The 18755-nt window shown below is 51.0% G+C and overlaps 1 protein-coding gene across 1 annotated transcript; it reads right to left on the bottom strand.

Annotated features, from left to right (window-relative positions):
• Positions 1 to 345: 345 nt before the first annotated feature.
• On the bottom strand, positions 346 to 8563 carry Faslg (Fas ligand). The gene is made up of 4 exons (XM_042674468.1): positions 8066 to 8563; positions 7546 to 7591; positions 2972 to 3028; positions 346 to 1546 (listed from the first exon to the last, which is right to left on the bottom strand). The coding sequence occupies exons 1-4, from the start codon at positions 8408 to 8410 to the stop codon at positions 1152 to 1154; spliced, it is 843 nt and encodes a 280-aa protein (XP_042530402.1). The 5' UTR covers positions 8411 to 8563; the 3' UTR covers positions 346 to 1151.
• Positions 8564 to 18755: the final 10192 nt, after the last annotated feature.

Here is an 18755-nt window from a genome sequence, read left to right as displayed (position 1 = left end):
CAGTTCTTTTTGCCCAAGAAAGTGCAAGTATCTTCCTAGAAACTGCAAAGTTAGTAAGTGGAGGAACAGAGATTCTGATTCAGGTGCTTCAGTCCCAAACCTGTGCTGTTCTCTTACATGACAGCATCTGCCCCGGGGAGGAGACAGCTGCCGTCAAATACAGGGGAGCTGGGTTGGTGGCCACATGGCAGAGGAATAAGAAAAGAGCCCAGGACAGACGGAACAACTGACGACCTAGACCTCAGCTCATGCTAACGTGGCCTGAAGTCATTATGAATGAAAACCCGGACAGAAGAAACAATGAGCAAAACAAATCAAATCTAAAGATTACATTCAGAATATATTCATATTCTGAAAATTATAGCTTTTATTACATGTCTTGTCTTCCTTAAAATGCACAAAATTGATATAAATATCTCTAAAGCTATGGTCACTGACCAGTCAAAGAGGTCTGAGGACTAGCAGAGCTGATGATAAAGAAGAATTCAAAATCTACCCTACTCCAGCATGTAGTCCTACTGTGTGCTTCACAAAAATAATCCACGTTCTCTCCACTTCTGTTACCCAGGATCTCTGTCTCCCTCTTTGCTTCTCTCTCGCACACACAAATTGCTCTGGCAGTACACACTCTAGGTGGAAAATGGGCTTGAATTCCCCCAAAGGTCCTTCCGCTGCTCACTATCACTAGCAGCCCGGGATAGTCTACTTAGAAGCAAAGAGCTGCCAAAGTCAGCCACCTCTTTGTGTCTCTTTAGCTTATCACTGAAGCCTCGCCTTCCTTTTCCCTACTTAAGACTTCCGCGCGTCACCCATGCCTCTGAAGGCCAGCCCCCTGAGGTAGCAAGGACACCCACCCTGGCCGGCAGGTTAAGACTCCTGCGGCGTGTGCCAGTGCTCTGGGGCATTTGTGCTGTGTCTACACCGCCGGAGGAGGCCTCCGCATCGTCACCGGCTGCTCAGAGCTCCCGTTCCTGGGGAGTCAACCTCGGGCGGCCTGGTGCGCCCCAGACCTGCTGGGTCTTGTGGTCTCAAGGTCTCTGTGGTTCGTATTCTTCTCACCTGACCTCAATCAGGTTCAAGAAGACCCTCACGACACTATTCCCAGTACCTATAACAAGGAGTCACATGGAGACCATCCTAAAGGGCTTTCCTTAGAGCTTATATAAGCCAAAGTATGTCTTAGATTCCTCAAAGTTGACCAGGGAGAGTTCCGACACGTTGACGTATAAGTGGTCTGCGGTGGTGAGGCTGAACACGGCCCCCAGGTAACTGCTGCGCGCCCACATCTGGCCACTGGTGCAGTAGTTCATCATCTTCCCCTCCATCAGTACCAGATCCTGGAGGTAGTTAGAGTTCCTTGTGTAGACCTTGTGGCTCAGTGGCTGATTAGTACAGGATTGGCCCCGGAAGTATACCTTGGAGTAGACAAAGTACAGCCCGGTATCATTGATTACAAGGCTGCCCTGCACGTACTTCACTCCAGAAACCAAGGAAACGCCGTAGGTATCTTCCCATTCCAGGGGGGTGGATTTGGAGTTGGGATTGCCTGAAACAAATCAACAGAGAGTGCTCACCAGGAGTGCCTCAGTACCTAGCTGGCTGAGCGCCCTTTTGATCCAGAGTAACACAGACAGCAAAGTACAGTTTGAGGGCTTGGAACTGTATCTATCATTGAGTTCAATATCTTTGTCAAATTGCCGGCATCAACTTTATCATCTTCACAAGGGAAACAAGTAAATCACAGTGAAAATTAATATGATCATTTCAGCTCTCTGGAACAAAGATTTGATGATCTTCAGGACCAGTGCCCAGATTGCTAGGCTTTGAAATCCCTTTACAAAGGGAAAGGGAAATCCAAGGACGTACAAGGTTGGAAGGGATATCACAGGCCACTGGCTTCAGCCTCTCACAGAAGTGAGTCTTTGGCTCCTCAACTTAAAAGAAAACCCACATCCCTTTCCTCTGTGGCTTGATATGCAGAACTTCAAGAATTATCCCCGTTACAGAAACTGTTGCCATGGACCTCTCTCGATCTACTAGATTGCAAGGTTCTGAGAGGCAGGGACCATGTATTATACAAAACCTCACAAACAGCAGATGCCCAATTAGTGTTGACTGACTAAACTGGATTTTCACTTCCTTCCCTCTTTTCCTTTCTGCCTGCCTGCCTGCCTCCCTCTTTCCCTCCCTCCCTTCCTTCCTTCCTTCCTTCCTTCCTTCCTTCCTTCCTTCCTTCCTTCCTTCCTTCCTTCTTTCCTTCCATTTTCCCTCCTTCCATCCCCTCCCCTTTCCTCCTCTTTGGAAGGATTAGAGCTTGAACTCAGGGCGGGTATGTCAGCAAGTCCTTCTGCTCTTAGTTTATGTTTCAGATAGGGTCTTATGATTCTGCCTGGGAGAGTCGTGGACCATGAACCTCCTGCTTCATCTCCGGAGTAGCCGTGAATACAGGCATTACCACAGACCAGGCTTGACTGGATTTTTCTCTCGTCTCTGCCCAGGTAATTATTACAGGAGCAGAAGTCATGATATACCAATTTTTGTAATAGTTATCTACTTTTCAGGTTTTTGTGGTAGACAGTAGGAGAGCCATACTCAAGTCCCACCATACCATTTCTCTTCATCCTCACAGGTTGAAAGACAAGAGCGGGAGCTGCATGTCTCCTCCTCTAGGTCAGCTTATCATTCACCTTCTCCCCACTCCTCTTGGGCCTGAATCAAAGTCCCCCGAGCGCCTTTGTAATGGCAGACGGGGAGCTCAGCGTGGAGACACAGCTCCACGGCTCCGCTTGCGCACTTGCCCACACGAGGGGCCGACGTCCACCTGACTAGCACGTGTCGCTGGTCTTGGGTTCTGAGGGCTGTCCCCTCAGAAAGCAGCGACTTCCCCCAGCCGTAATGGGAAGAAACCAAGCAGCCCTTCGCCTTCTGCCCGAGGTTTTCCCAACTCCCCCCGTACCTTCTAGACACAGACCTGTTAAATGGGCAGCTTTCCTTGGTTCCTTCTTCTCGGAAGGTGGGCTGGGGTGGCCTGGGAGAAAGAACACATGGAAAAATGAGGTGCTCGTTTTCTTGAAAGTTTATTTTTAAAGCATACGCATGTGTTAATCTACACGCCAACTTTAGTACTCGGAGGCAGCTGTACTTCAGGAGCAGAGGGTTTAAAAAAATAAGCCAAAGTGAGGTTGATCGTTGCACACATTATAATGTCACAAGACAACGCAATGAATGCAAGCACGGATGCCTGCAGAGCTGTCTTATCCGCGACTCTGGGTGGGACCTGCTATGTCCCTTTGGGGTAGGAACTGCTGGCACCTTTGGGCTCCAAGCTGATCTTGGGAGGTGGGTGGCTAGTGGCAGAGATGGCGGACATCCACCTCCCAGCCTTAGATCCAGGGCTCCGCTCTGGACGGCCAGCGCAGGACTCTGCAGGGTCTGATGGTGACTGTGAACTCGGCTCAGAGCCACACGCGTCTTCCCCTGACGCTCTACAATTCGCCCCGTGGAAGATCCCCTCATCTCACTGAGACCGGAGACACCGGCAGGGCGCCTCACTGAGCATGCCAATTGACCCCATCACGTGACCCGGCTTATTTTGTCTCCCACACTCCCACTGTACACTCGTACACTCCAGGAATCCTAGGACCTGAATACACCCCTTCCCCCGTGCCTCTTGGCCTTGGCTCATGCTCTGGCTTTTGCCTGGGAGAAGTCTCTCACAGAGAGATCCTGTGTCAAACTTCAATCAGTGAGGACCATCTAAAATCCCTTCATTTTTTAGCCTAATATTATCTTTCTTATAAACCTAACGCTCCTCTGCGACCGTCCATTATGTCACCCCTAACTCCCTTTTTGTAAAAAATGGTCAGATTCCTGCTCTCCCAAATGACATGTATGTTCCTTACCATGTGTAGAATTTTCTAGAGTATTTGGCCCTAGGTTGTGCACAGAGCATGCCTTTAGTAAAGGCGCTTATCAAATGAAGCAGAAAGAGTGAATGTCCACAGGGCTTTTCTTCCTTCAAAATAGACACTATTTCTCTGACTTCCAATATTTCATCCCAGGTAGAAAACTTACGACTTAGCCATGAATTCAACGAAGACTTTCTAGACTGATCCCAGGAAGGTGCCTGTCGCTCTCAGGACTGTGGTTGGACTTATCAACTCACAGCAGGTCTGCAAGCTGTCTGGTCTCCCGCCAACATCACCCCAAGCAGAGCCATGCTGGACTCTTGAGCCACGGAACCGGCATCTATTCCCAGGCACGGTCCCTAAGCTTTCTTCTGGACAAGGATGGCACGCTGAGTCTCCTTCAGATTCCCATACTGCAAACCACAGCTGCCCATCGGCCCGTCAGCCACACACAAGCAGGAGATGGAACTCAGCCCCGAGGGTACCTTCACAGCCCACACAGAGCCCACGGTAACACGGTTCAGATAAAAGACACCCTTATCAATATCGGCAGCATATACAGCAGAAACGTACTCTAGACTTTGGTTTCCTGACCCAACATTACCCCAGTGTTTCTCTCTCCATTTCACAGCACACACAAAGCTTTCATTTGGGGAGACTCCCATCCCTGGGAGGAGAATTTCTGGACTATTCTGCTTTGCCGCCCCCTGCTAGGATAATTTGAAATTCTATTGGCTTGCTTCACTTTCATTTCTCCACTCCCCTGAAAGGTTCAAGGTTCACGAGAAGAGGTCAGAGGTCTCCTCCTCTTCCTGTCACTCTCAACACCTAGCCTGACGATGGAAAGCATTCTAAGAACACGTAAGAAACATTCAGTTAACTAACTGTGGAAAAAAAGAAATGAAAAAAGTCAACCACCCATCACAGCATTTTCCAAGATAAATTCACTGTGTAAACTGTGATAGTTCTTGTCTAAGAACATAGGATAGAACACACAGTCAATTCTGGGCCAAGCAGAGCCTTCGGGAAAAGGCACAGCCCTCGTGGCGTTCCGTGTCCATCTGCTGTGTGGGTTTCAGCTGCGAAAGCTGTGTTTGTCTGAACACACCCTCATCTATTTAATGAGCTCCTGTTCTCAGACCGTGGGGATTCTTCTGAATTATTATGAAGGACCGATGGAAATACTTATATTCAATCCATGGCCATTGTCTCTCCTTCTTTTACAAGGTAAACTTATGGTGATAGGGTTATAAAATAAACCAACAGTTTCAAGCCTTTAGTACATGCTTTTTCTTTTTCTTTCTTTCTTTCTTTAGTGGCTATATTAGCTGTTGGGGAGGGAACTGCATTGTTACATCTGCAAACACATTACCCTGTACTCCAGCCACCCAGCCCAACAGCCTTCCTTCTAAGAAGTGCACTCACAAATTGACATGTTGAATTAAAACCCCCTTTGTACAACTACTTAAAGATAACCTCTAACATTCTTTTAAAAAATTAGTAAGTGAACTGGGAGGGTGGCCGGAGGCTCCTGCCTGTCATCCCAGCTCCTCGGGAGGCTGAGATCTGAGGATTGCAGCTTGAAGCCAGCCAGGGCAGGAAAGTCCTTAAGAGTCTTATCTCCACTAAACTGCAGAAAGAAAGAAAGGAAGAAAGGAAGAAAGAAAGAAAGGAAGAAAGGAAGAAAGAAAGGAAGAAAGAAAGAAAGAAGGAAAGAAAAAGAGAGAAAGAAAGAGAGAGAGGGGGAAGGAAGGAAAAGAAAAAGAGAAAGAGGGAGGGAGGAAGGAAGGAAAGAAAGAAGAGAAGAAAGGAAGGAAGGGAGAGAGAGAGAGAGAAAGAAAGAAAGAAGGAAGGAAAGAAAGAGAAAGAAAGAGAGAGGGGAAGGAAGGAAAAGAAAAAGAGAAAGAGGGAGAGAGGGAGGAAGGAAGGAAAGAAAGAAGAGAAGAAAGGAAGGAAGGGAGAGAGAGAGAGAGAAAGCAAACAAGCAAGCAAGCAAGCAAGCAAGCTGTGGCTCAAGTGGTAGAGCACTTGCCTTGAGCACCAAAAGCTCAAGGACAGTGTCCAGGCCCAGAGTTCAAGCTCCAGGATTGGAAAAAATAATAAGTGATCAACTAGTGTGGAAAAAAGGTGAAAAAAATGAAATAGCATCCCCTTGATCTGTGTTTTCAAACTGGTCTTTGGAAAAGTAATAGCCCTCTTCACACCTACTGGCTGTACACAGTTTGAGGAGGACTTTTCCTTTTCCTCTGACGTCCCTGGCAGTCTTTTCTTGTTGTAAATCTGATGGTTTTTTTCTGTTGTTTGTGAATGTACGAATTTGAAAAGCCACTGTCTTGGCTTGGGTGGGGTAACTCATCGGACTGAGGTCCGTCCAGGGCGGCTGGGGAGACCTGACTCATCCGCTCGCCGCCTCTTACCACCAGATGCCTGCTCAGAGTGGGTGAAGGGTGAGTAATTAGGCACTGGCTTCACCCACCTCCCTCCTCCACAGACTTCCTTTTCTAGCAAATAGTTCCACTCTCCCCGGGCTCATGCGGTCTACCTGGCTTGGAGCCAGCACTAGGCTCAGGGAGCCCCGTGGCACCTCTTCTAGGCGCCCACACTCCTGGGCAGGAGCGGACAGGGAACGGCAGCAGGCCTTTCTGAGCCTAGAACCCGCTCTACTGATAGACAGCCAATGGTGTCCATGGTCTTTTGATGCCTTGCGGGTTTACAAGCATAAGACCTATTTCCCCTGTAGAGGGATCTTGCATCTATTTCTCTTTGCACAGCTGTTGTAGAGAAGCAGGAAGTCTTCTCGTTCAAGAGGCAGCGAGCGGCCTGTGTGTGGGCAAGCCCCACAGGTAACAAAGGATCGGGGACTGTATTCTAACCCCACTGTGATAACCAGATCTCAGGCTATCCCCAAATTTGCCTCATCGACAAATGAGATGGTTAGACCAGATGTACTTTAAGCTCCCATCTCAAACCAAACCCATAAGTTCAGCGAATCTGAGTTAAAAGCAATGAGGTATACACTAAAATATATCTGCCCATGGCTTCCCACAGACACCCTAAAAGTCTGTAAAGTCAGCTGTCTGCATCTGCGGCCGGCATCTCCATTATCACCCAAGAAAGCCTGAGCCTCTGCAAGAGAAGCCGGGCAGAGCGCCAGAGGACAGCGAGGACGCCTCAGCCCCGCTCTCCTTGCAGAAGTCCGATACTAAGGTGGGCAACTGATGGCTTGCTTTAAAAAAAGTAACTTAGTCCTATCAGATAAAATGTTTCTAAATAAAGGTTAATCATTGGTTTCAAAACAGAGAAGCATTTCTCAGAAACTCCCTACCAGTTACAGCCATCGCCACGGGTTCCGGCACTCAGATGCCCTAGGAAGGCCGGGCTGGTGGCAGGTAGGCCACATCCAGTTGTAGTGTGACCCTCACGCAAGCCACAGGAGCGTCTCTGAATGTATGTGCAGCACTTGGTGACACCAAGTTCACGGAAATGTTAAAGCAGTTTCAGGAACTGAGCCAGCGGTCACACTTCGCACCCTTTCCAAGTAAGCCTGGGCCCAACCCTGGGAACGCACTCAAAATGTTCCATGGCTCAGTGCTGAGATCTGACTGGGAGCTCAATGCTCACGCAGAAAAGGACTCACCTATTTGCTTCTCCAAAGGTGATTCTGTGTGCCTTTGGCTGACAGACTAGCAAAAGAGAAAAAGTTGTGTCACAAATTTGAAGATACTCAAGCAGAAATGCCGAATAACCCAGCCCCAGCAATTCAAATGTCCCAAATTCTCGCCTCCATGGACCTTTTCCTTGCTGACCCTCAGTGCTGTGACTGGAGCAGCGCCGGCTTTTGCGGCTTTTCAAGGAGATCCAATACGGTCACGAGCAAACTGACTGCTAAGCAGTCCTCCACACGCCTTTCCTTCCTGCCTCTAGATGGAATGCTGAGCAGGGAGACCTGACAACTGCAGAAGGAAGAGATGTTGCTCAGAAAGCACCTCACTACTCAGGACCATTTCTCCACCTATAAAACAGAGTGACCAGAACAATCCATTCCTAATACAGCAGGTGTGTGGGGGGGGAGCTGAAACCTCTCTGCAGCAGTCCTGCCCAACTCCCACTGCAGCGAAGCCGTCCGATGCCAGAGCGCCAGCCGGCTGCCCGCTTACCTCACGCAGTTCTGCCAGCTCCTTCTGGAGATAGAAGAGCTGGTACAAGCCCATCCCCAATCCAACCAGGGCCACCAGGATCATGAAAAACATCATCAGGAGCCAGAGGCCGGAGTTGCTGTCTCTCCTCTGCTGCAGCGGTGGCGGTGGTGGCGGCAGCGGTGGCGGCGGCAGCGGTGGCGGTGGCAGTAGCCGCGGTGGCGGCGGGAGTGGTCTCCTCTGGCCAGTCCTTGAAGCCACAGAAGACGGAGAAGGGAAAACGGCCCCCGGCGGGCCCCAGGGAGAGCTTGCAGCGCTGTCCACCCAATAGATTTGGGGGTGTGGGTAATTCAAGGGCTGCTGCATGGCTCCGGCAGCAGGGACAGCCCCAGCACCAACGCGCGCCCTCTTTGCTAGGCCACGGAGGCCCGAGTGCTGGGGATGGGACCCGGGCTGCTGACTGCTGGGGAGAAGGGAAGCCGACTTTCTCTTTATAGCGTTTCCACAGTCACGGGAAACACCACCCTAAGCTGAGCCTCTCTCGGCTTCTCGAGAGAGATGCCCCACCCCCGCTGAAGCTGAGAAGCCTCAAGAAGCAAAGCGTGAACCCCAGGTTTCCACCCACAACTTTCTGATGCATGCCTTCAAAGCTCCCACTGCCGTGGCCTAGGTCAGCCTCCCTTCCTGCCCTCCGCCCCAGGGCGGCCTGGGGCCAGCGGCTGCTGCCCGCCTGTGAGGACAGGGCCCGCAGGGCTCGTGCAAGGGTCCTGCAGCCCCAGCTACTCCTGGTCAGCTCCTCCCTCCGGGTGAGGACATCACCCCCCTTCTTGCTCATTTACAGATACGATGCCCATCCTTTTGCTGGGCTTCTGATCTCCTCTATCCCGATTTGTTGGAGATCCTTGAGCCTCATACCACAGGGCTGCTCTCAGACACGGCAAGTATCATCTACTCCAGAGTGGGGTTCATACGAGGCTTTCATTTACCTGGAGTTCCATCATGCTTCTCATTTGAGATACAAGCCTGTCTATTCCCGCCCCCCCCCCCCCCATGTTTTGGTTAGTCCTCTTGGTGTCCCTGTGACAAAATACCCGAGAGAAATCAATCTAGAGTAGGAAGGGCTGCCTTTGGCACGTGGATTCACAGGCTTTGTTTCGGTGAATTTGCTCAGTGCTGTCCTGTCACCTTGGGCCTGTAGCGAGACAGAACATCGCAGCCGGGCATGTGGAGCAAGCAACAGCCACTCACCACGGTGATCAGCCAGCAGGAAGAGAGGCCTCCCTCCATGGAAGTGGATCAATGTATTCACAGGGACACAGCCCTCCAGATCCCATCACGGACCAGTCTCCATCCCTGAGTGCTGCTACACGGGGACCACGCCTTCCAACATGAGCTTCTGCGGACAGAAAACATTTAATCATATTCCTAAAATGTTCTACTGGACTGTAATTATAGTAATGCAGGGGAGGTGTCATCTTTAGTGTCATCATCATTAGTAGTAATAAGTATAATGATCCCGTGGAAATGAGCTGATATCTTTGTGAATGAGTAATCGGATGGGGGGGGGGGGAGGGAATAACCCTGGCTATAACAGAGGAGAGGGAGTAACCCTGGTAATGGACAGGGTTAGGACTTATGCACGCCCAGTGCATCACCTCAACAGGCTGGGCTCTTCTGAGTATCTCTCTCTCTCCTCTCTCTCTCTCTCTCTCTCTCTCAGTCCCAATTGGCTCAAGAAAGCTTGTGAGACACTGAAAGCTGTTTGTTGCACTTTCTGTGCACGTTAGCAGACAGAGGTCCACAACCTGCTTCTATCTTCAGTTTGGTTAAGTCCAGTCTCCAAGAGAAAGGAAGCTTCCGCATGTTCTTCTACTGCGAAAGGACACGTTGGAGGAGTGGGACTCTTGCCTCTCGTCGCGCCCAGCGGAAGTGGTGGGGAGGCTGGAAGGGCGGCCGCAGGGAGGCCGGCATGCTCCAGTCCTGACGTCTCACACATCACTACTACACCGGAGTCTGGTGACGACTATTCTTTCCTAACGCTGCGCTGGCGCTGGTCATGAAAACAATGCCATCCTAAATGTACAGAGCAGAAGGAGGCTTACTCTGGGCAAGCAAACGGCATGGGAGGACTCTCGACTATAGACAAGCTGCAGCTCGGCCCTCCTGCCTTCCACGGAGGATCAATGTCTCTCTCTCTCCTCCACCCTCTCAATCTCAGAAAGTTGCCTCTTGAAGGTGGAATCAAACTGGGGAATTACCTACCTGGGAAAATTATGACGATTTCTAGGCTCCTAGGTAGAAGGACAAGATGGTACTGAGTACTAAGAAATCATCTTTGTGTCTAATCTTTTGCCACCATGGGATGAAAAACTCATAAATTCAGACTGATGAGCGCAGAAGGTCTCAGGCCAGAGGCAGGACTTCTGGTTGAGAATGCAGATTCTTCTGGGGGGGGGGGGGGAGGCCAACGTTCTAACCCCAAGAGGGCCCCAAAAGAGAGCCATGAGGAGACACTGCTAGAGAGCAGCCATCGGGAGCGGAGTGTCAGAGGGCGTGAGGAGCTGGAACAGCATCTCCTCAGACGGGAGGCGCCTGGTCCTGTGGGCTTTTTTACGAGGCCCCTTTTGAAGTCTGAACTGTTCACTGCACAATCGCAGGTCATGGTGGGTTTGTGGGAAATCAAATACACCAAAGGCCGACTTCAATGTCAAAGTCGTTGCTTTTGTCACCCACTGATTTGAGTGACAGGCCGAGGGTGGCAGGGCAGGCAGCTGGAGGCCTGCAGAGCTTTCCTATCTTGTTGGGGCCTGGGGGTGCGGGGAGGATGGCGGTCATGAGAAGTCACTGTCAAGCAATCTGTCTCAGAGACTGGGCTGTGGTTTGCAGTCTGTCAAGGCCCTGGGGACAATAACAGAAGGGCAGGCTCAGCCGGGGTAGACAGCCACAGATCTTTGGTTTTTTTTTTGGTTGTTTGTGGGGCTTGAACTCTGGGCCTGAGCGCTGTCCCTCAGCTCGTCACCTCGAGGCTAGCACTCTACTGCTTGAGCCATGGTGCCACTTCCAGTGTTCTGGTGGTTAACTGGAGATAAGAGTCAGCTCCCATGGGCTGGGAAGGTGGCTCAGTGGTAGAGTGCTTGCCTTGCATGCCTGAAGCCCTGGGTTCGATTCCTCAGCACCACATCAGCAAAAAGAAAAAAGCCGGAGGTGGCGCTGTGGCTCAAGTGGTAGAGCACTAGCCTTGAGCTGAAGAGCTGAGGGACAGTGCCCAGGCCCAGAGTTCAGGCCCCACTACCTGACACCCCCCCCCCCAAAAAAAGAGTCAGCTCCCAGTCAGTCATCCAGCACAGCTCCCAGTCAGTCAGCCATGCAGCACAGCTCCCAGTCAGTCAGCCATCCAGCACAGCTCCCAGTCAGCCAGCCATCCAGCACAGCTCCCAGTCAGCCAGCCATCCAGCACAGCTCCCAGTCAGCCATCCAGCACAGCTCCCAGTCAGTCAGCCATGCAGCACAGCTCCCAGTCAGCCATCCAGCACAGCTCCCAGTCAGTCAGTCATCCAGCACAGCTCCCAGTCAGTCAGTCATGCAGCACAGCTCCCAGTCAGCCATCCAGCACAGCTCCCAGTCAGCCATCCAGCACAGCTCCCAGTCAGTCAGCCATCCAGCACAGCTCCCAGTTAACATCCAGCACAGCTCTGCACCATCCCTATCTGTGCCAGCAAGTGCCCTTCTCCAGCTGCGTGCTGACCTGTGTCAGGGCGGGAGTGTCCAGCCCAGACCCCTCGCCTCCCTGAGCTGTTCAGCAGCATCAGGCAGCACGGTGGAAGGACCCGGAGAAGAGCAGACACACAGAGGAAGAGCCAGCTTGCTTCCCGAACACTGGGTTCCAGAGTGAAGCAGAGGCGGTGGGGTGAGGAAGTGGCTGGAGGGGTGGGAGGCACTTCCTGTAACAGGAAGGCAGAAGCTAGGAAGTGTCCTGACCTCTCCTCTCCTACGCCGCAGAGTCCTTCGCTAGTTCACAGTCACCCGTTTCTGTTACCACCTTCTACCTGCGCACACTCTTCTCCATCTTTGTTCAGCCAGGGCAGGGAGCACTGGAAGGAATCTCCGCGTTCAGTCGCTGAATGAGCACTAACCTGCTGGCTTACACGCATGTCACGGACATTCTGAGTGGAGATGTGAGGTAGGGCCTTCTCAAACTGCAGGAAGCATCAGGAATGGCAGCCTGTCAGGTCCAAGCACCAGCTGTGTCAGAGGACATGGGAACAGACTCAATGTCAAATACAGTAGATTTAGGTCAGGGGGTCTGTGTGTGCCTCTCTCTCCGGCCCTACTTCCTGTTCTCCGTGCTTCCCTAATGTATATAGCACTGGATCATGGTTGGAGATTGGTTACCACCAATTCCCAGGAGAGGTCAAAAAAACACCAATGGTTAATTAGTTCCTACCAACGGTAAATACCAATAGTTAATAGAGATGTGGAGATCTCCAGCGTGTTCTGTTCACACCTCCTGTTCTGCAGAAGGGCTGAATGCTTTGTCACTCATCTTCTTCAATCAACAATGCTTTTCCTTTTGAATTTTTTTTTTTTACTTAATTCTTAACAGCTTCCAAGTGCTCTCATCTGTGAACACAGGGGAGGGGAGTAGGATTTTAGCCAGATTATTATGGGTTGGAATGTCAGCTTAAAATCAAGCGAGAGAGACGCATTGAGCCCACAACTTCATGCTGAAAACAAGAAAGCCAATCCCCAGGAAACCTGAGTTCACGCACCTCATGGGGACTGTGAGAGGCAGAGCTGGTCACCACGATGCTCCCTGCCCTGAGCTCCACTGACAAAACTGTCCTGCTGGCCCCGAGAAGAGGAAAGTTCAACTTTGCCTAAGTGGGGGTCCTGGCTCCCGGCATGAGGGCTCATCCCAGCCTACCATCTAGCCCCCCCCACCGGACACTCCCCCGAGCTTCAGTGTGGACAGTGAACCACCTCTCTACTCCTACAGTGCTTCCCAGCCCCAGAACACAGCTTTTCATTTAGGTATGTCCCCAAGTGCCTCAAGTTGTAGTTGATCACCAGCTACATTTTCCAGACTGCTAAACCCTCGGTTTGTGACGGACATCCCCGTCCCAAACCCCCTGCCCCCTCCGTTTGTGACAGACAGACATCCCCGTCCCAAACCCCCTGCCCCCTCCGTTTGTGACAGACAGACATCCCCGTCCCAAACCCCCTGCCCCCTCCGTTTGTGACAGACATCCCGTCCCAAACCCCCTGCCCCCTCCATTTGTGACAGACATCCTGTCCCAAACCCCCTGCCCCCTCCGTTTGTGACAGACATCCCGTCCCAAACCCCCTGCCCCCTCCGTTTGTGACAGACATCCCGTCCCAAACCCCCTGCCCCCTCGCCGCCTCCCTCCCGTGTTCCCCACTCACAGGCAGGATGGGCGGCTGCAGTCCTAGACCTTCCTGACGCACCCCAACTCGTCTTCTTTTCTGGGTAGGGGGCCTTCATTTCTTGGTCCTCTCCTGAGTGACTTCTTGCCATTAGCCCTTTCTCCCCAACTGCAGCTGATGGGCGACACAAATCGTAGACTGCTGAGACAAATCAGGAGGCCTAGCTGCTCATCCCAACTACACCTGCTCACCAGGCCCAGGGTGGGTTGTGGGAAGACAATGGAATCAAGATGTCCCCATATTGAAGGAATCTGCACAGCCTATCACCATGGGGAACCTCAGGTAGCTCTCAGATAACCACCCTGCTATGAGGATGGTGAGCAGCGAAGAAGGGATACGGAAGGTTACACCACACCGTAGGCCCCATCAACCTGCCCCGAGGTGTCTGAAGTGATCCCATCGGCCTGAGAATGCTCATTCTGGATAGGACCAATACAGGATACCAGTTACCAGGTGGGGGTGAGAAGAGGATCGTAGGCAAAGAGTGTTCTGATTCTACCATAGATCACTCACCTCCTCTGAGAAAAGCTCCGCAGCACCATCTGCGGGAGATAAAGTGGACTGGGTCCGTGAACTCTGGTCGCCCACAGTTGGAAAGTAAGCATGGATGCTGAGAGGCGCTGATTGTGAAAAACTCTGAAAAGCCTCCAGATGTGTGCTAAATTAGAGGACACAAAGCACACGCGCACTGAGGCTGAGGAATGGACAGAATTCTTTTCTTTTTCTGGAACTCAGGGGCCCAAGCTCTTGCTTAAGTTTTTTGTTTGTTTGTTCAAGGCTAGTACTCTATCACTTGAGCCACACCTCCACTTCCAGCTTTTTGGTGGTTCATAGCAGCTAAGTCTCTCAGATTTGTCCATCGGAGCTGGCTTCATACCTCAATCCTCAGATCTCAGCCTCTGAGTAGCTAGGATTACAGGCATGAGCCCCCAAACCCAGCAATCAACAAGCTGATTTCTGCAGAGACAAGATTCAGCTAAACTTGATTTGGAAAGGCAAAAGTACTAGAATAGCTCAAACACTTGAAAAACATGTTCAAGACCCACATCAGTAACTACAATCAAAGTTCTTAGACTTAACAGCAAAAGCAGAATCCATCAAATGAAAAACAATGATGGACTGGACCGATCAAATGGGAAACTTCCTCTATGTGGAAAAAAAGCAAGCATCGGAAACTGTGGAAAAATTTAATGGTGGTTGCATTTGAAAGAGGGCTTAAAGAGTCATATCCATTTAACTTCACGTCCAAACAAAAGCCTTGCCCCGTCCATCCAAATAATCATAGGCAGCCAATAACCAGTTGAAGATAAAGAGCAGATCTTGTAAATTGCTCAATTTGCTCAGAACCTCTGGCCACTCCTGCCAGCCTGCTGAGTTAACAGCCCCTCTCCCCGTCCCTCCTCTGACAAGGCTAGACAGTGACACCTGTTCAGGTAGTCAATCATTCTTCCAGGACACAAGCCACGGGGCAGTCACCTGTGACCAGAGGCGACTATTCTCCCTGCGTAGGGGTCAGTCCTGGTTGCTGTGGTTGGGGGAGGGCTCTGACACAGCTTGAAAGTCAAGGTTTCCAGAGGTGAGACAGATCAGAGGCTGATCTGCCCACAGCATCCTGTGGTTTGGTCTAGAGCTCAGGCATTTCCAGCATGCAGTGGAACATGTGTGTGCTCCCGAGCGGCAGAAAGAAAGATGGCCTCATCTTGTTCCACGCATCTCAGAAGACTGACTAGACAAGGAGATTTCAACCGCTGGGAAGTTAGGCAGAAAAGTGAGCCAGACAGAACCGCAGCACACAGAAAGGCAGATATTAGAGATAGAGCTGTGGTAGGGGAACTTGTATGTTTGGTGCCTGCCGATGATAAATATGCACCCTCTTTATGTAAGTTGCTGGGGGTAAGCGCACAAAGCCCTATGTGCAGATGCAGGGGACAATGCCTCATGTGTGTATGTGCATGATGGGGAATATGCTTCTGGAATGAGATGCCTCACAACCAGATTTCTGCAGTGCCCTAGAAACGTAAGGCAGTATTACACTCCTATGAAGAACTCCCCCTAAAATGAAGCACATGCATTTATGTATGCCACCTTACTTGGTTTACTGCTAAGTAAACTTACAAAACAGTCAAACAAGGAGGTGGTACTAAGGGTAGGCCCAGCGCCTGGGAAGCAAGGAGGTCACCACCCCCCTGCCCCCAGCAGGATGGGGAGGGCAGGGGACCATAGGACAAGCACAGTGGTGGTTGCGATACTCAAGATGAATCCCAAGTGACCAGTCAGCCGAGTGGGGGGGCCTTGACATGACAGGACCGCAGGGAAGCCGTTGCCTGCATCCCTGGGGCTTACCTGCCCTCCCTGTTGTTCATGCTATCTGCTGCTATTAGGCCTGCTCTCCCTGTTGTTCATGCTATCTGCTGCTATTAGGCCTGCTCTCACTGTTGTTCATGCTATCTGGTGCTGTCGGGCCTGCCCTCACTGTTGTTCATGCTATCTGCTGCTATTGGGCCTTCCCTCACTGTTGTTCATGCTATCTGCTGCTATTAGGCCTGCTCTCACTGTTGTTCATGCTATCTGCTGCTATTGGGCCTGCTCTCACTGTTGTTCATGCTATCTGCTGCTATTGGGCCTGCTCTCACTGTTGTTCATGCTATCTGGTGCTGTCGGGCCTGCCCTCACTATCTGCTGCTATTGGGCCTGCTCTCACTGTTGTTCATGCTATCTGCTGCTATTGGGCCTGCTCTCACTGTTGTTCATGCTATCTGCTGCTATTGGGCCTGCTCTCACTGTTGTTCATGCTATCTGGTGCTGTCGGGCCTGCCCTCACTATCTGCTGCTGTCGGGCCTGCTCTCACTGTTGTTCATGCTATCTGGTGCTGTCGGGCCTGCTCTCCCTGTTGTTCATGCTATCTGGTGCTGTCGGGCCTGCCCTCACTGTTGTTCATGCTATCTGCTGCTATTAGGCCTGCTCTCACTGTTGTTCATGCTATCTGCTGCTATTAGGCCTGCTCTCACTGTTGTTCATGCTATCTGCTGCTATTAGGCCTGCTCTCACTGTTGTTCATGCTATCTGCTGCTATTAGGCCTGCTCTCACTGTTGTTCATGCTATCTGGTGCTGTCGGGCCTGCCCTCACTATCTGCTGCTATTGGGCCTGCCCTCACTGTTGTTCATGCTATCTGCTGCTATTAGGCCTGCTCTCACTGTTGTTCATGCTATCTGCTGCTATTGGGCCTGCTCTCACTGTTGTTCATGCTATCTGCTGCTATTAGGCCTGCTCTCACTGTTGTTCATGCTATCTGCTGCTGTCGGGCCTGCTCTCACTGTTGTTCATGCTATCTGGTGCTGTCGGGCCTGCTCTCACTGTTGTTCATGCTATCTGGTGCTGTCGGGCCTGCCCTCACTGTTGTTCATGCTATCTGGTGCTACTGGGCCTGCCCTCACTGTTGTTCATGCTATCTGGTGCTGTCGGGCCTGCTCTCACTGTTGTTCATGCTATCTGGTGCTGTCGGGCCTGCCCTCACTGTTGTTCATGCTATCTGCTGCTATTGGGCCTGCCCTCACTGTTGTTCATGCTATCTGCTGCTATTAGGCCTTCCCTCACTGTTGTTTAAGGTATCTGGTGCTATTGGGCCTGCCCTCACTGTTGTTCATGCTATCTGGTGCTGTCGGGCCTGCCCTCACTATCTGCTGCTATTGGGCCTGCTCTCACTGTTGTTTAAGGTATCTGGTGCTGTCGGGAATTTTTAATGATTTTTATATCTGATAATGCTTTTTCCTCTTTAAGTAGCTGTGCAAAGGAGCCACCATTCAACCAAGTAGTGTATGAACACAGTGAGTCTCGATCCAGCCATCCCTGTCATCATCTGACATTTTGTATGTTCACTCATTTGCTGACTCTTCCCAGAGAGCAAGGACTTGGTTTTATTCTATTTCCAGCCGTGAGTGTGTGCGGGGGGACAGGACATGTGGTCAGGCCCCCCCCAGGCCAGGAAGACCTGGCACTTTGTGCCAAGGCGTGTGGCTATGACCCCCAGGCTCTGGAGCAGCGGCCCCAGCTGCAGCCCGAGAGCTAGACCACTACCATCATCTTCCAATTCAGGGGTTTTTATTTTTGGGTTTTTTCTTTTTTCCAAAAATAAGGGAACTAGATTCCCTCGAAAGTTCAGAGGATACAGCACAGGGGGCCTGTAGTGTTTTTTTTTTTTGGGGGGGGGGGAGGATCCGGTCGTGGGGCCTAAACTCTGGGCCTGGGCACTGTCCCTCAGCTCTTCAGTTCAAGGCTAGTGCTCTACCACTTGAGCCACAGCACCACTTCCGGCTTTTTTTTCCTGCTATGTGGTGCAGAGGAATCGAACCCAGGGCCTCATGCATGCAAGGCAAGCGCTCTACCACTGAGCTACCTTCTCAGCCCTGGGGCCTGTAGTCTTGGAAGGCAAAGTCAGCTGGCATTGAGTGGCAAGTAACCCTTGAATAGGGCCAGGGCTCTGCGGGTCACCAGTCTCTCCCCATCAGGATGCCTTGCGCATACATCACCTGCCAGCTCAGCCAGGGTTCATGATGTCTGGCTTGAAAACGGGATTTCTGGTGAGCCTGCTCTTCACATGTATTTATGTTCTCCCATAGAATCTGAGTGGTTCCCTGTACCCAGCAGACTTCCAGGGGGACTGACAGAGCGAGCACCCACACAGCCGGTCACACAGACACGTCTGCCGACGCACAGCTCTGTCCTGAGGTCACGGTAACTACGTGCAAAGGTCACATGGAGACAGAGAGAAAAGAGCAAAGTCATCAGTTGAAATCCTGGCTTGGGAGCCATCTGGGACTCTCAGATCAGTTCTATCTCACTGCACCTATGTATAACCATATGAGAGGTCCAGAAGAGAGAACTCTCAGCCGAGTCCCTTCCACTCACTAAACCAAGATAAGTAACAATGGATTGTTTTAAACCATTGCATTTCGGGTGGTTTGTTACATAGCAGTAGGTAAACCAAATACATATATACTGCATTACCTACTAACTATATGACTCCTAGGTATATTACTTAGCACCTTTAAGCCTCAACTTCCCCATATTTCAAATAAGGATAATAGTAACACTGACCACAGAGATGTACTCAGCCTTGAAGCTAGAATAAGTATTATCAATAAATCTTCAGTGCCCAGTAATTCCTTATTATTCTTTCTTATTCTAATTCTTGCAGTCAAAGTTTGTCTAATGGGTGGGCATCCCTCCCCCCTCCCCATGCAGAAAAGGAAGAAAGATTCAGGGT

Source organism: Dipodomys spectabilis, unplaced genomic scaffold (genome assembly GCF_019054845.1).
Source record: "Dipodomys spectabilis isolate Male_0828 unplaced genomic scaffold, ASM1905484v1 ptg000019l, whole genome shotgun sequence".
Taxonomy (NCBI): Eukaryota; Metazoa; Chordata; class Mammalia; order Rodentia; family Heteromyidae; genus Dipodomys; species Dipodomys spectabilis.
This window is presented reverse-complemented; position numbering and strand designations above follow the sequence as displayed.

Coding starts and splice junctions, on each gene's coding strand:
- Faslg (XM_042674468.1), bottom strand. CDS start 8,410: ATGCAGCAGCCCTTGAATTACCCACACCCCCAAATCTATTGGGTGGAC. Junction 7,592..8,065: donor AGCTGGCAGAACTGCGTGAG/GTAAGCGGGCAG, acceptor CTCTTTTGCTAG/TCTGTCAGCCAAAGGCACAC. Junction 1,547..2,971: donor GAAAGCTGCCCATTTAACAG/GTCTGTGTCTAG, acceptor GATTTGTTTCAG/GCAATCCCAACTCCAAATCC.